This window comes from Colossoma macropomum, unplaced genomic scaffold, assembly GCF_904425465.1.
Source record: "Colossoma macropomum unplaced genomic scaffold, Colossoma_macropomum, whole genome shotgun sequence".
Classification (NCBI taxonomy): Eukaryota; Metazoa; Chordata; class Actinopteri; order Characiformes; family Serrasalmidae; genus Colossoma; species Colossoma macropomum.
In genome coordinates, this window is record NW_023494803.1 from 17,185,442 (window position 1) to 17,200,684 (window position 15,243).

General features: G+C 37.6%; 1 protein-coding gene across 1 annotated transcript in view; it reads right to left on the bottom strand.

The window, feature by feature from the left end:
* The window catches only part of LOC118823783 (formin-1), a 110,438-nt gene that overhangs the window by 22,331 nt on the left and 72,864 nt on the right, over positions 1 to 15,243 (bottom strand). Inside the window, exon 15 of the mRNA XM_036593597.1 lies at positions 547 to 639. Coding sequence (XP_036449490.1) covers positions 547 to 639 — 93 coding nt within the window. The remainder of the gene's footprint in view (positions 1 to 546; positions 640 to 15,243) is intronic.

Sequence of the window (15,243 nt, forward strand, 5' to 3'; positions counted from 1 at the left end):
TTTCTTAGGAGCTTAATAGCACAGAGTCAGCATTAATTATCAGCCTTAGCAAATCAGAATGGGTGGTTTATTATAATAATCCCCTCCCAGTATTTTGTGATTGAAGATAAAACTCCTATAATTGCATACACAATTAGGCAACAGTGCAAGAGAGCAGTGACCGCCACTTTGGTCTTATCTACATTTTATTTTTAATAAAAAAAAATGAATAAAGAATATTTGTGTGTCTTACGTTGTAACAAGTAGGAAAGACAGTCATAGGGGCCTGTTTGGAAGCAGCATGAACAAAGTCAACATCATTGAGAATGTTCATTTTTTCTAGAGCCACCGCAACAATATGCAAACCGACCATAAGCAGTCAGTTTACAAGCTTCTCCACTGTGGATCAAACAAGAAACCACAACCAACTTTAGACCTGGCCTAGATACAGACAATACACTAACAACCCCATCTCTGCCTACATGCTGTGACTAGTATGAGGCAATTCACATCAGTGTTGCCCAGTCTGTAGCCATACTGGTTCTGCTCCCTTTGCTGTTGACTCACCAGTAGCGATGAAAGCCTCCATCTTGTCTTTGAATGGCTGGAGGTGATCCTCCAAGGAGTTGGCACACACCTTTTGCACATTCTTTTCAGAGGCTGCAGGGGGGAAACAAACAAAACCAGTTCAACATTTGACATCACTGCATTTAGCACAGAGTCTGGACTAGGGATGAGTGACTGTGGGAAAGAGAAAGGGTAAGATAATGGTGAGCAATTATGCTATAGAGGAACTGATTCTGACTCTTTCTGCAAGCTTATCAGATGCCATTCCATGGGAGGAATGGAAATCAAAATATTTGTATACGGAAATATTGTTAATTAATGTAATCAAATAAAACATATTTTCCCCCACTACCTCTGTTATCAGATTAACTAGAACACTGTTTGCTCTCTTTATGTGAAATGTTATGACACTGTGTTGACCGGCAATGAGCAATGCAGGGTGAAAGGGGAACCCCCTCCGTGAAAACTCATCACATCTCTCCACAAAGGCAGTCATGTATAGATACAATGGACAGAACAACTGCAGCTTTCTTGATATAAATCAGGTACATCTACCCACAATAAAATATAGCATTTAAACGCTATAATTACACTTGCATGTTGACTTGCTTGCTCACCTTGCTCACTTTTATTTTTAAAAGTGTAGAAGCACATAGGCACCACACTGCAGTGCAAAACAGACATTTGTATCCCAATGTCCAAGATTCATCTTTCAGAAGTAGCGTAGCCTTAATTTCCAGATATCTATATTGGCTGGACAGTAACAACCATGAAATCTGAGTAAGGGTTGGGGGAGTGTTTTATAGATTTTTCTATTTTCTACTAACAAATGTGGGACTTAAGCTACAGCCTTCGTTTGTGTGACCAATCAAACTATCCACAGAACCTGCACCAAATGCAGATGTCAGTGGGGAACTCCTTACAGCTGGCATCATCAAGACTAGATGGAGTTTAAAAAAGGCAGGAGATTAATGAAGGGCATATGAGTTTGCACATTTCATTACCAACACTTTCATAATTAAGTTAAAAAGGGTCTTGTGAGGAAAACAGATGAGGAGAAACAGAGTGTGAATGTGCACAAAAGCATCCTGAACATATGGCTATTAAAAAAACTCTTTTTAAACGTTCTTGGGCCGAGTTCAGAATGTAACAAGAGAAACAATGCTTTTCATTATCAAACCAGTCTCCTGTAATCAAAAGCACTGCTTTTCACATTTTCAGCGGGATTTTATGGCGGTGCAACTTAAAAGTAAATGTTTTTTTCATCAACACTTTTAGCATGTAGCGATGACATGAGTCTGCGGTTCAGTATCCGTTATGAGATCCCTTTCATATGGCAGTGGTTGTTATTAATCCCAGTCCTGGGGACCCCATGCATAGCCTGTTTTTGTGTTTTCCCTGCTCTAAGACACCTGACTTAACTTATCAGATAATTATTAAGCCTTTCAGGAGTGTAGTCAGCTTTTTAGCCAATACATGAACTCTATTCTTAACTTACAGGTCATGCCACTTACCTAGGGCGTGTCTGGTCACGTCATGAATTTGCAGCCATGAAAAATTTCAAAGCTGTGCTTCAATAAGTGTTAGAGATATGAATTTTTAAACTTTGCCCAGTCTAAAGTTCTAGATAAAGTACTGAGTTTAACTGCTTACAGAATGACTAAACTGAGCTAAAATATTAACACCAAAAATACATCCTCCAATTATTTAGCTCTATATGAGAATTTATTAACACTAAACAAGCTGATTTAAAGTGAAATAGTGTTGCATTTATGCCCAGTTGATATATAAGATCAGCTGAGTAATTCTGTAAGCAGTTAAACTCAATATTTAAGTTGCTTTTTAGACCCTGATAGGGGAAAGGTTAAACATTCAAAGCTGTGATATTTTGCAGGGCTGCATCAGTAAAATAAATATTTTAGCTTGAATTTTTTTGAATATTTTTGAGAGTTGGCTGGGAATGACCCTTATAACAATGAGTGGAAATAACAGGTTTTTAATAAAGTACACAGTGAATGTATGCGTGTATGAATGAACGAATGTAAGTTTTGAGCTTTAAGTGCTATTTTGTAATGTACATTACAGTGCAGAAGTCAGAGACCACCCTTCATTTATTTAATTTCTAGTCAAAATGGCCATTTACAAGTTATTCATTTTTCAGGAGATTCTGAGAAGATTAGACATAATATAGTCCATTTCTATATGAACAGGAAAAGTCAAAGGAAAATAAGTGGAATAAAAGGAGTTTCCAAAACTGGAGTTAAAGAAATGACAGACCACCAGTCACCATCAGATAAACAGCACTTAAAGATTTCATCTTTGAGAGAGAGGAGAAAATAAAGCTCTACTCTTGCTTCTGATCTGAACAAATCAACAGGTGTTTATGTTCATTCTTCCACTGTAAGAAAACGCACGCTTTGAGTCAGAAAGGATGTGTAGCTGTAAAGAAGCTGTTACTGAGAAAAAGAAATCAACATCAACAAAAAACATCAACATTAGTGAATGCGTTTGGGATTACTTGAATTGTGAGAAGTAGAAAATCTATTGTAATAAATACTGAAAAAAGCTGTAATAAAGACAAAAGGTGGACACTAAATACTGAAAATAGTGATATTATATTTAGGTGTTGAGGAGTGGTCTCTGCCTCTTGCACAGTACTGTATGTCTATGTTTCAGTTGTGTTAAAAATGCAGTCACTGATAAGCTTGTGCACAATTATACCTACAACATATCTGAAAAATACATTTAGCCACAGCTTCCAAACATACCTCTTGTAGAATGTACTGGAGCTGTAATGAAATTTTGCTTTTTGACTTAAAACGTTATACACTGCACACTGCTGCGTTCATATTTAACAAACGTATCATGGTTAAAGGGCTGATCTAATATCAGTTTCCATCCTAACGAGAACGATTATATGGACAAGGGTGACTTCATCTTAGATCATCACAATTAGTCGAAGACTCTTGATCAGTCCGTGCACCATATGGTGAATTGGGTTTGACCCATCCTGAGTCTGGGACACATGTTTGTGTTGTTTGTGCCAAAGCTTGGCTTTGTTGTCTTGCCAAACAACTGCTCTCACACACGCTTGATGACTTGGCACTCGCTAACTTTTTTTTTTTTGCTTCTTTCAAACAAGCTTTCTTAGGTTACAATATATAAGAACAGCTTTTGTGATTTTTTTCACCTGTTAGTCATTAATCAGGCCCATAAATACTTAAACTCTACAAGAGCTGTGCTGCTAAATAAGCACCACAACACAACATGAATTGGGGTGTCGCTGCTGTGTAGAAGCTGCCAGTAGTCTTTACACAGGGCAGGGGCCTGGGGTGGGGATTTGTAGAATTGATCTCAATTAAGCTCAATTTGTTCAAATAATATCAGACATTTTTTATCTGCAGTTCTCAAGGACAAACAGACACCATCAGTTGTTGGTATTATTATGCAGGATGTCATGTGTAGAGATGTGTATTCTGACTAATTTTGATTTTTGAGTATCCGTAAAAGTTAATGAACTTGGTTAAAGAGAATATTTTTACATTATACTAATGTTACATAACACAAACATAAAAAAACTGGTCTATTAGTGCTAGCACCAGCTAGCACATTTGAAAACATATCTTATTATCCAAAAATAGCCCTGTTTGTCTTAAATATGGTAACAATCTAAGCGTTTTTCAGACCAGAAGATGATATGCCAACACGGTATTTGACTAAGAAGAAAAAATCTCATCATTATTTTTCATTCTCTCTCACGGCAGCTAGAGTAGTTAGCTTTCATACAGGTGCACTGTCTCTGCCTTTTCAATCACATCCTTAAAAATGCATCCTTGGCAATGCATTCACATTAAGGCACTGAGCAAAGCATAATAACTTGCTTAATCCAAAACACGAGTAAACTGTTGCACTTTACAGACATATTACAGCATAACAATTCACTGAACTGCTAGCCTGTGTATTTTCTCTTATTCTGGGCTGTAATGTAACAAAAACAGTGATTTCTGTATGTGAATACTTGCAACTAGAACAGTTAACCAAGTATTACAGAACACAAGGACATCCCTAGTAGGTTTGTCGTTTCTCCACCTAGTCAAAGTCACTGGTTAGGGTCTGAAATTCTTTCCAATTCTCTCCTTCTTTCTTTATTTCTCCTCTCTGATACCTTTTTTTTACAATCTATTTGGTTTTTGACCAAACTGATTATACAGCTAGGAGAAAACATCATTTGATTTGTTACCTACTTTTCATTTCTTTCTGTTATTCATCATTTTTATTTGCTCTATTATATATCTGCCGGTTACTCTGTCTTTTTGTTTTTGTTGTTGCAAGTGTGCAACAAATCCCCTTGTTGTGCAATATTTCAAAATATAATAAAATAACTGGTCACACAATAACTACACAACCGCTAACCGTCCATTTGAACAAGAAATTCTGAACTTTTTTTAACACCAACTAAAGTTGGTATCAAAATCTAGCACAGTAAGAGTGACTTTTGAAGTGGAACATATGTAAAGCTCCATGTAAAAGTTCTCTTTCTTTGTTTGAGACACAGCTGATCCCTCTCTCCACTCTCCTCGACCTCAACCCTTTTCTCAACACACTGTGTACCACAAATGGCCCCAGGTGATTCAGCACAAAATATTGTGAAACCCCGGACTCTGTATGGAGGAATCAACACAGAAACTGCAAAAGAACCCCTTATTCAATTCTGGGGCTCTGTTTCTTCGTAGTGGTCCAGACATAGCGCAGCCACAAGAAGGAAGCCTCAAGAACAACAAAGCTTAAAAAAACAAACCAAAACCAGAAACTCATTGTTTGTGGTCGTCGTCATGCGACGTCATGCAGTGCAGAGCTCAAGCCGAAAGCACGTGGGATACTTCAGTGTGTGCCAGTGTGGTATCTCACCAGCATTTCTCAAAGTTCCTTGCAGTTCTTCAGTTTCAGTGGTCTCCCCACAGGCAAATAGCTCCATTAGATTGAATAAGAGCCATGCTGCTCTTAAATTAAGAAGCTAGTGTTGACCAACACCACCTAACCAACATCACTTAACCAGTCAGATTAGCCCATAAAGATTTTAACACAATAGTGTGAAAAAAACAAAACCAAAGTTTATCAAACCGTAGTGGGTATTATTAAATTAACAAAAGGCAGGAAGTCTAAATAACACTGTCTAATATGTTCAGGTAAGACAGAGAATGTAAAAACTAAACTTATCAAGTATTATAAATAACTATGATGATCTCACCGGTGTTGCCTTCTACTCTAATTCACCATCCCACAACTACCAGTGTAACAAGGCAAAGAGTTCATATTGTCAAAAATAAATGAGTAATCAGATGCACTGAACAACAAGCATACCAGTGTAGTTATCCTGGCCATTAAGTTTTCAATACACATAAAGAACAAACCTGGCCAGTATAATTATGTCAGTCTTGAGATCCTTTCTTTTTCCTTCTCTTTCTCTCTCTTCACACACACACACACACACACACACACACAACAAAAAGCTCCTTTTAAACCTACGTTGATTTTTTTTATTATTATTTGTTTTTTTTTGTTTTTTTATATTTCCGGGCCAACATTCATTGGCCACACCACCACCACATAAATATATTTTTTTTTCACTTCGCTATTAATGTCACAACTCATCGTTTATTAATGATCATATAGATATAAGGTGATGTGGCCACAACCACCCAACACCCCTCCAAACACCACCCCCCACCCCCTGCTTTGAGTGAAACAAAGAACAGAAATAACAGAGACAAAACAGAAGAAGTAAAGAGAAAGGATGAAATAATAATAATGACAAACTGGACATACAGGACAGACAAACACAAACACTTAACAAAACAATAAACAAGGCAGTAATGCCCCCCCCCCTTTTTTTTAATGTAATTATAATGTCGGTAGTTATCAAATCCTATGTAGGGGTTTTAACCTACCCCTGATGAGTTTGGAGAGAGAAATCAGCTCTCAATATAAAAGCATTTGAGGTGACTGGGTGCTGTAAGTGAGGAAAGGTCATTAAGTAGCGCTACAATTGGACATAAAAGGGAGGCCCAAAATCTCTGATAGCCTGTCCATGACCTCTGACAATGTTGGCATTTATCGCTGTGACTGAATCCCATACGGTGTAGTTTACAGGCTGTAATATATGTTCTGTGAAGGGTTTTATATTGAATTAGCTGGAGTTTTGAATTGCTGGACAGAGAAGATGTCACTGCATATATTTTGCCAGTTGACATTACATATTTCTTTTATATCTGAGGTCCATTTTTGAATTGGGAGTGAGACAGTGTTGTCCTTTGAGGCTACAAGTTTATATATTTGTGATAACATTTTCTGAGGTTTAAGGGAGTGTAGTTTTAAGTAGAGAGGGGGAGTGTGATTGCAGAAATTTCCACTATTAACTGTTTTCTTTAGAACATCTTTGAGTTGTATATACTATAATTATCTGGTATGTTGTATTTTTCTTTGATGTCATCAAAGGTCATGAGCAAGCCATCAGAGAACAACTGTGCCAGGCTGGTTATTCCTCTCTGTTTCCAGGCTGAGAATATAAAAGGTTTGTTATTTATTAAAAACATGGGGTTGTTCCACAGAGGAGTTTGACTGGAGGGAGAGTGGCTGTACTTAAGAATTTTGTTTGAATTCCACCATGCATTCAGGGTGGCACTTATTGTACTGTATTTATAAAATGTTGTTTTTTTATAGCTTTGTCTATGAATGGAATACTATTAATGTCCAGTTCTTGAATTAAACTTTCCTCAATGTCTTGCCAGGGTTGGTTTGAGCTGCTTGTCCAATGTCTAATGTAAAGCAATTAATGTGATAGAAAGTAGTAGTAGAAATTTGGGGCTCCAAGTCCTCCAAGATGTTTAGGTTTCTGGAGGGTAGCTAACTTGATTCGAGGCTTTTGGTGCTTCCAATAGAACTTAGTAACTGCATTGTCAAGAGAGGAGAACCAGCCTGACAGTGGTCATAGCAGAGGGTCATAGAAAACAGATAATTGATTTTAGGGAGGATATTCATTTTAACTGCTGATATTCGGCCAATTAGAGTTAATGGTAATTTATTTTACCACCTTTCTAGATTATCCTTTATTTCTTGCATTAAAGGTATGTAGTTAAGTTTATACAAATCATTTATGATAGAAGAGATATGAATACCAAGATATTTAATAGACTGTGCAATATGTTCAGATGATATATCATAGACCTTGTCATCCCAGTTGAATTTATCTAGAGGCAGAAACTCAGATTTGGACCAGTTAATGGAATAGCCAGACACCCTCCTATACTTGTTTATCAGATCATGAACTGATGGAAGGGACAGTGAAGGGTTAGTAATATACAGTAAAACATCATCTGCATATAGACTGATTTTATGGTGGTATGACTTTGACTGAGATTTTATTGCACTGTCTGATAGAAGCAGCCAAGGGTTCAATAAAAAGACAAAACAATAAAGGTGATAAAGCACATCCTTGTCGACTTCCTCTTTGTAGCTGAAAGGGTCTGGATTTACATCTATTTGTTGAGACTGAGGCAGACGGTGAGTTGTATAATGTTTTCATCCAGTTGATAAAGTATGGGCCAAATCCAAAGTGTTTAAGAGAGGCAAAGAGAAAGGACCACTCCACCCTACGTTGATTTTAAAGGTTATAAAGATACACAGTGTATAATAATGCATATACATACACATGCTCACAGTTGAGTGATTCAATCTATCTACTCAGTTACTACATTACATTAAAAGTAAGTTAGTTACTTATGAAAGATCTAAGGCTTGCTGCTCAGCATGGTGCTTGGTGAGTGGTAAAAATGATTTGTAATCTGGAACATGCTTTTCGTTCTCAAATTCTCTGAATCAGATTCTAGTCTCATACTGTAAAAATACAAGGAAAAAATTCAAGCCAAACTTCACAAGGTCCAATACACACAGTCTGAGCCAAAAATGTAAAAAACAGAAGGGCAACCAACTCCAAATCCAACATTCTAAGAAATACAGAACATCCAGATAACAGAAGACAAAAAGTGTTAGACCAGGGGCAGATACAGAAAAACAGATTATAATTGCCATAACCTGAGAGCGGTAAGAGCTCGCAAAGGGCTAATATGACAAAGGTGGATCTATAGTTGATTGGAGTGAATGCAGAACAAGTGTGTGTGTGTGTGTGTCTGTGTGCATGAGTGGTGTTGATGATCAGAAGGTCAGAGAAGTTGAGTGTTGATGGTTCAACACACACTAAAAGTCAATTTTAGTGACTGCTGAGTTTGTCTAGCATGTGGATGGAGGGCGGTTGCATATTAGGAGGCATCTTTGTTCACTGTGTAAGATGATGCTACCGACTGGGGAAGAAGAATGCAATGGAAGAAAAACAGCGAGAGCTTGTTTAGTGTTCAGAGTGGGTTAGTGTTTCAGAAAAGGGTCTGAGTGAGGTTAAAGCACCTATCACTGTGGCAAATCAGACACTGGGCTCCCGGTTTAAACAGCCCTAAATGTCAAGAGCTGGCTGGGCCTATAACCGTGAGGGCCCTTTTACAGTGGAGCTAGTGGGGCAGCCACAGTCACCACCACACCATGTGCTCAGACAGGACCTGTGAACAGGGCGCCATGGATAAAGTACTTTTTCCCTTTTGTTCCTAGACTATATATGTTTTGGTACTGTTCTTCTGTCAGTAAGAGAAGCCACTTTTTCATGTCTCTCTCTTTTCATCTCACTCACTTTAACTCAAGTACTATTTTCTGCTAAAAATGAAGTGGTGTATCTGTTGGCATGCATTCTTAATGACTACCAAATTCAACATTTAGATCGAAACCCCCAAAACATCCCAGCCTTAGATTACATACAGTTCAAAGTACAAATTACATATTAAAAATACAGTTCTCCATAAATTCTTGCTTACAATTTGGAAAAATTGTAGTACAGCCAGGAGGGAACCCCTAAAGGTCTTCTACTTCAGAGAAGGCCTGGTGATTTCTGGGATCTAAAAAAAAAACCTGTGCAATTTTTAGTTCATTTCTTAATATCACAAAATCATGATATTTCTTGTATTTAAATTCTGTAGGTATTGTAGTAATAAGCTAATAAGTTATTATTGAGTTTTGGTTTTTAAGATCTTGAAATGCCCACCTGAAAACAGCCAAATCAGGAATTTTCCCCAATGGTTTATAGGTAGATAAAGCCAAGAAACCTCTCTCATTGCTTAGGCCCTCAAGAGCTGGACTGAAAGCCTTAAACGTTAGATTAACTACCAACATAAATAGGAATGGCAGTGGAATCAACCAATCACATTTTGACTTCCAGTGTGTTGCACCAAAAAAATCACTCTAAAACGTCTAGAATTTCTAGATATGTCACTGATTAAGGATACAAATGCTAATCCAATCAAATGTCAGTCACTTGTTAGAAATGGAAAACAATTGTGACAGCTCTATACCTATGACAGAGGCAGTTTGGGACTCTGTAGTGAGTGATTCAACAGAGGATAGGTGCTACATGCTTCAGCACCTGGCAGCTAGTTTGCTTCAGCACTCTGCGAGACTTACGTGGTTGAGCTGCTGTTGCTCCTAGACACTTCCATTTCACAACGGACTCCTTCCACTAACGCTTCCACATTCTTCTTAGTGCTACATTTGCTTTTTACATTTGCCGAGGGTAACACTCACTTTAGCTCCATATGACTGCTACAGAAGCGATATCAAAATGTTATTGTAGTGTACCACTAAGCTGCAACGTCCATATTTTAGTTCCCATGCACTGTTACAACAAATAGTGAGAATAAGAAGTGGATGGAAGCACCGACTTTAGACAGAGCTGCTGTACTGAAGGTGTAGTCTTGTTTACTGCTGCTCACATGAAGCAGTCAGTGTCTTTGTACAACATGACAGCGATTTATTACGAAATTAAAGCATAACTTGTATATGTAGTGTGAATTTTGACAGAGTTTGTTTATATTTAGCTAGCTATACTAGCTAGAAGCCATTGCTAACTGTAGCTATATTCCCAAACAAGGGAGCTTTTATTAGCTGCTTGCACCAGTTAGCTAACATGGAGCAGTCTCTGCCACACATGTACAGCATATCAGCGATTTCTGTAACATTATAAAAGGAAAGCAAAACTTTAAAGTGTAAATTTTATTTGATAGACTTTAAGATATCTTGTAGCTAATGGTAGGCTAGCAGGCTACAGGTGCAGTTCAAGGAAAACCAGCTTCATGTGAGTAACAAACATTAGCTAGCTGGCTAGCCATGTTAGCAATTTGCCACACAGCAACATTCTTTCAGTTATTATAATTTTTGAAGCAGTACTTTGGAAAACATCACTGCTCACATTTAAAAACATGACTCCAGCTAACGTCAGCTGTTCATACTAAGCTGATGTAGGAGAAATTACATCGTTGATAATGCATTGCCTGTAGCATTAGCTTTTTATAGATGTAAGTACAAAAATCGCTGGTTAAAGCTGCTTTAAGTTAGCTGCATAACAGTTTGGGATGATAGATGCTGTCAACAATGGCTTCTAGCTAGCATAGCTATATCTAACAATTATGGCACAGGAGTTACATAATAACATCGGTAGATGGAACGTCAGGAGATAGTGGCAGAGGTAGTGGCTTTGAAGACACTGTGAAATGAGGAACACATTGGCGCTCAAAATATTTCTTCAGTTGATGTCTTACTCATTTTGATCTGGGTCTCTTAAAAACCCAGTGTAAACAATACTACCGGAAATGAAAGAGCCGCACTATTTCAAAAGGGAAATATCATGTCATAACATGGAATGCAAGGAGTCCATAGTAGCACCTACCGTTGACTGGGGCAGATCTAGGACAGAAATTTCACAAACTGACTTGTGTCAAAGGCGGCATCCTATGACAGTGGAACATTTAAAGTAAGTGAGCTCTTCAGTATGACCCATTTTACTGTTGTTTCACTGCCACCATCTATGGAGATGGAGATGCATGGCAATGTGCTTGATTTTATCCACCTGTTCGCAATGGGTGTGGTTAAAACATCTGAACTCAATAATTTTTATTAGGATAATTATTTTAATTAGATTTCTGTAGTGCTTAGGTCAAAACTTTTACTTACTGACACATTAAATCTAATCTTGCATTTTAAAACTATAAATATATATAAATATATATTCTATTGCACTACAGAACACTCTATAATGCAAAGTTTCTCCATGTTCATAAAATGTCTGAAAAAAACAAGGTGCTAGTAAATGGTGGTCGAGGACCAAATACTGACACATTCTAAACCCTTGCATATAGGCAATGCTACAAATGGTAGCTTTAGCAACTCACTGCTATGGGCACTGTGGTACAGATAGCTGACTGTGCAGTGGGGAAGAAAGGGACTGAGAGCTGATTTATGTAGGCAAGTGGGCCTCGGCCAGCCTGAAGGTAATAGCTGGGATTTATACGGCGCTCTGACAGCGCTCTGGGGTTGTATATAATTGTGGATTATCTGCCGAAATTCTTCGGCTTCACAGTGATGGAAATGATCCACTGCCTGGTATATAAATAACCATGGAGCGCCTGGCCAGACAAAAGTCTCCTCTCCTGAAAGATTTTCCAAAACATAACATCTAAAGCTGTGTGTGTGTGCATCAGTGCATGTTTGTGTGTGTGCGCTTTCACTCATTTGGCTCTTTCATCATCAAGGACTGTTGAGGATTGGGGAAAAAAAGGGAATTTTTATGTCTTAGCATGAGGGCTCAACTGATGTTTGTCTTGTATTGTTATTCCAAAGAAATGCCCAGCAGCCTACTGGCTGGAATAATATAGCATTGTCTCCAAACTGACTGACAAGAGGATGTAGAAAGGAGGGCAGCATTTGTGGTGCCATTAAAGATCTGCGCAACCATTAGAGACAAGACTGACTGAATGGCACCATGGAGGATCAGGCTGAGCTCTTTTCCATTCACCTGCTTTGAACGTGTAGTATGATCTGACATAATACTGAGAAGAGAAATTTAACCCCTTAACCACATGAACCTGACTAATTCGGTACTGGGCTCAAAAAAACTTGTAAGTTTTCCTATTCAAAATGGCTGTTTGTGACACATCCTCAGTAAAACTCTTAATATTCAGCTTTGTTAGATCCTGTTCTTTACATATCAAATAAACACAACAACAGCATTTGCAGAACTGCATTATAAAATGAAAACAATTGATAAAGTAGCAAAAATATCCATGCAGGGGCCTGTGTGTAGGCCTACACTTCAATTATTCACTCTTATTACTACATAATTTACACACTAGTGTCCTAGTAGTTATAAAATAATTTATAATAATTAATGAATAATTTCTCTTAAGATTAATAACTAAACTGTTTTGCCTGAAAGTCTATCCCACACTGGCACTCGCACAGTAACATCAATGTAAGTGCCATGGGCTGTGTATTCTGTCTCCCTGATGCAGAGGAACATCTCTACAAGTGTTTCATCTGGAAACAAACCGCCATCCTCAATCCAAAGCCTGTAATTCTCTGATAGCCATTACTCATCCGTTCATGTTTGTCTCTGGTCGTCAGTTACATAAAAGAAACGGAAAACTGGTGAAGCTCTGCTGGTCTTTGTGTTTCCTCCATTCAACTTGCTTTTCATTAATTAATTACGTTGATGAGGTCCTTAAGTGTCCACTTTGTGAAGTCGGTTATGTAGATTAAGAGTTTGCGGTCTTGCTTCCCATGGTAATTACATGCCTCATAAGCAGCGCAATCAAAAGGGCTGACAAGTCTGGCCAGAGAAGGAAAAAAAAACAACATGGGAGCAACATGAGGCTTTTACATATGTTGTTATGCTCTCTTCTCGCCATGATTAATGCTTGGCTGTCCACGAAACACTGTAAACATAGAATTGACCGCTTTTGTTTTGTCCCATTGTTCTGAAGCAGAAAGCGCTCCCGGAGGCTTTGGGACTGGAGCTGCTCTCTTCTGGTGTGGCTTAGATGGGATTGTGCAAGGAAGCTGAGAGAGCCCAACATCAGTGAATACAGTATAGAAATTAAGTAAATAAGCATAGGTCCAGTTTTGTACTCTTTTTCATTCCTTACAATGAAGCTTTTTAGATCCTCACTTAGATCCTCCAGTATATCCTTAGAAAGAGATTCTCTTGAAGTCATGGACAACCTACACACACACTTTTGGAATTAAATTAAAACCCGAACCCTTTGGTGTAAAGCCAAGCCAACTCTGTCCATTCTGCTAGACTTAAATCCCCTATATTATTCTGTTACAGGGGTTTCTATGTGGATCTTTGTCCTGGATTATAAACGGAAAGCATTCCATAACTCCTGTTCCCTTACCAATGGCTTTAAGTTGGCTTTTTGAGGAATTTGTACAAATTAACCTTCCACAAATCTTACTTTTTTAGCTGCGTAAGCACAAATATAGCAGTCCTCTCACTGTAATCTTTGCTTTGTGTTCACATACAGTAGTGTGCAAAAATCTACCCTTCATATATTTAATTTCTAGCCATAAAAAGGGCCATTAAGCTATTCACTTTCAGCATCAAGAAGAAAAAATGCTTTGCATTTATTACAGCTTTCATTCTTTTCCAGAGACTTGCTTTCAGTTTTTTTCAGCGAAATCTGCAGGAATATTTTTCCACACCTCCAAAGTTCAGTCTTAGAAGTTGGTTGCATTTTCTGTTTCTCACCAAGTAGTCCCAAACACATTTAAATATATTGAGGTCAGCCTAACCCCATGCCATGGCCCATGTTCCACACCGTGGGTACTGGAAAAGAAGTGTGAAGCGACCCACAATTCCCTAAACATACAGACAGACTTCTCTCACCCTGTTTCTTTGCCTCGCTTTTTCTCCTGTTCCCTCCTCTCTTTTTTATTTCTCCCCTGTGCAGTGTCACAAAATCATATGAATTCCACCAACAAAGTTGTATAAACAATTATGTATGAATAAGGCTACAATAGGGAGTATGGTTTAAATAATTTGTTTTCTTGTAATTTTTCTTTTTTCAATATATCACATTTAAAACCTTTCCACTAGCTCAGTTAAAGTCAATCACATTTACAGTTTCTGAGGGGTTCAAGATGCATTCAGGGAATTTAGATGCAATCAGCTGCTGAAAAACATTTTTAACTGATCCAAACCTTTTTCTTTGTAAGAGCTACTTTTAATGTGATGTAATTCTTGCTATTTATATGAATTTCAAATCATTTCTCATCTTATACATTTTTTCCGTAGCATTTCTGCAGTGAAAGCAGAATGTTTGCATTGTTGCCAATGGCACATTATATTATAACATTATTAAATATTTAATATAATTCTAATTAATTAAATATACTAATTATTAATTCAATCATCAAAATAGCACAAAACTACAAAAAAGGTTCCTGAAAGCACAATTCATGTTGTGGTTGTCTTCTTTGTATTGTGTCTCATTCAAAAAGCAGTCAATGCTAAAACATTGCTTATAATTTCACTCAAATCATTTTTGCAGCTTAATTTCTATATATGGACTGTATAAGGAAGTGAATAAAACATTTAGAAATTTTAACAATGTTTACATACTACACTGAACTTGTTTATTAAAGAAAAAGCAAATAAAGTCTATTGTCCATGATATAGGCCCTTTAATCATAATTTTTTTTTTCTGTTTCTTTTTTTCTAGGAGTGAGAGAAGCACTTCGTTTTGTGAACCTTTTGCTGAACCATGA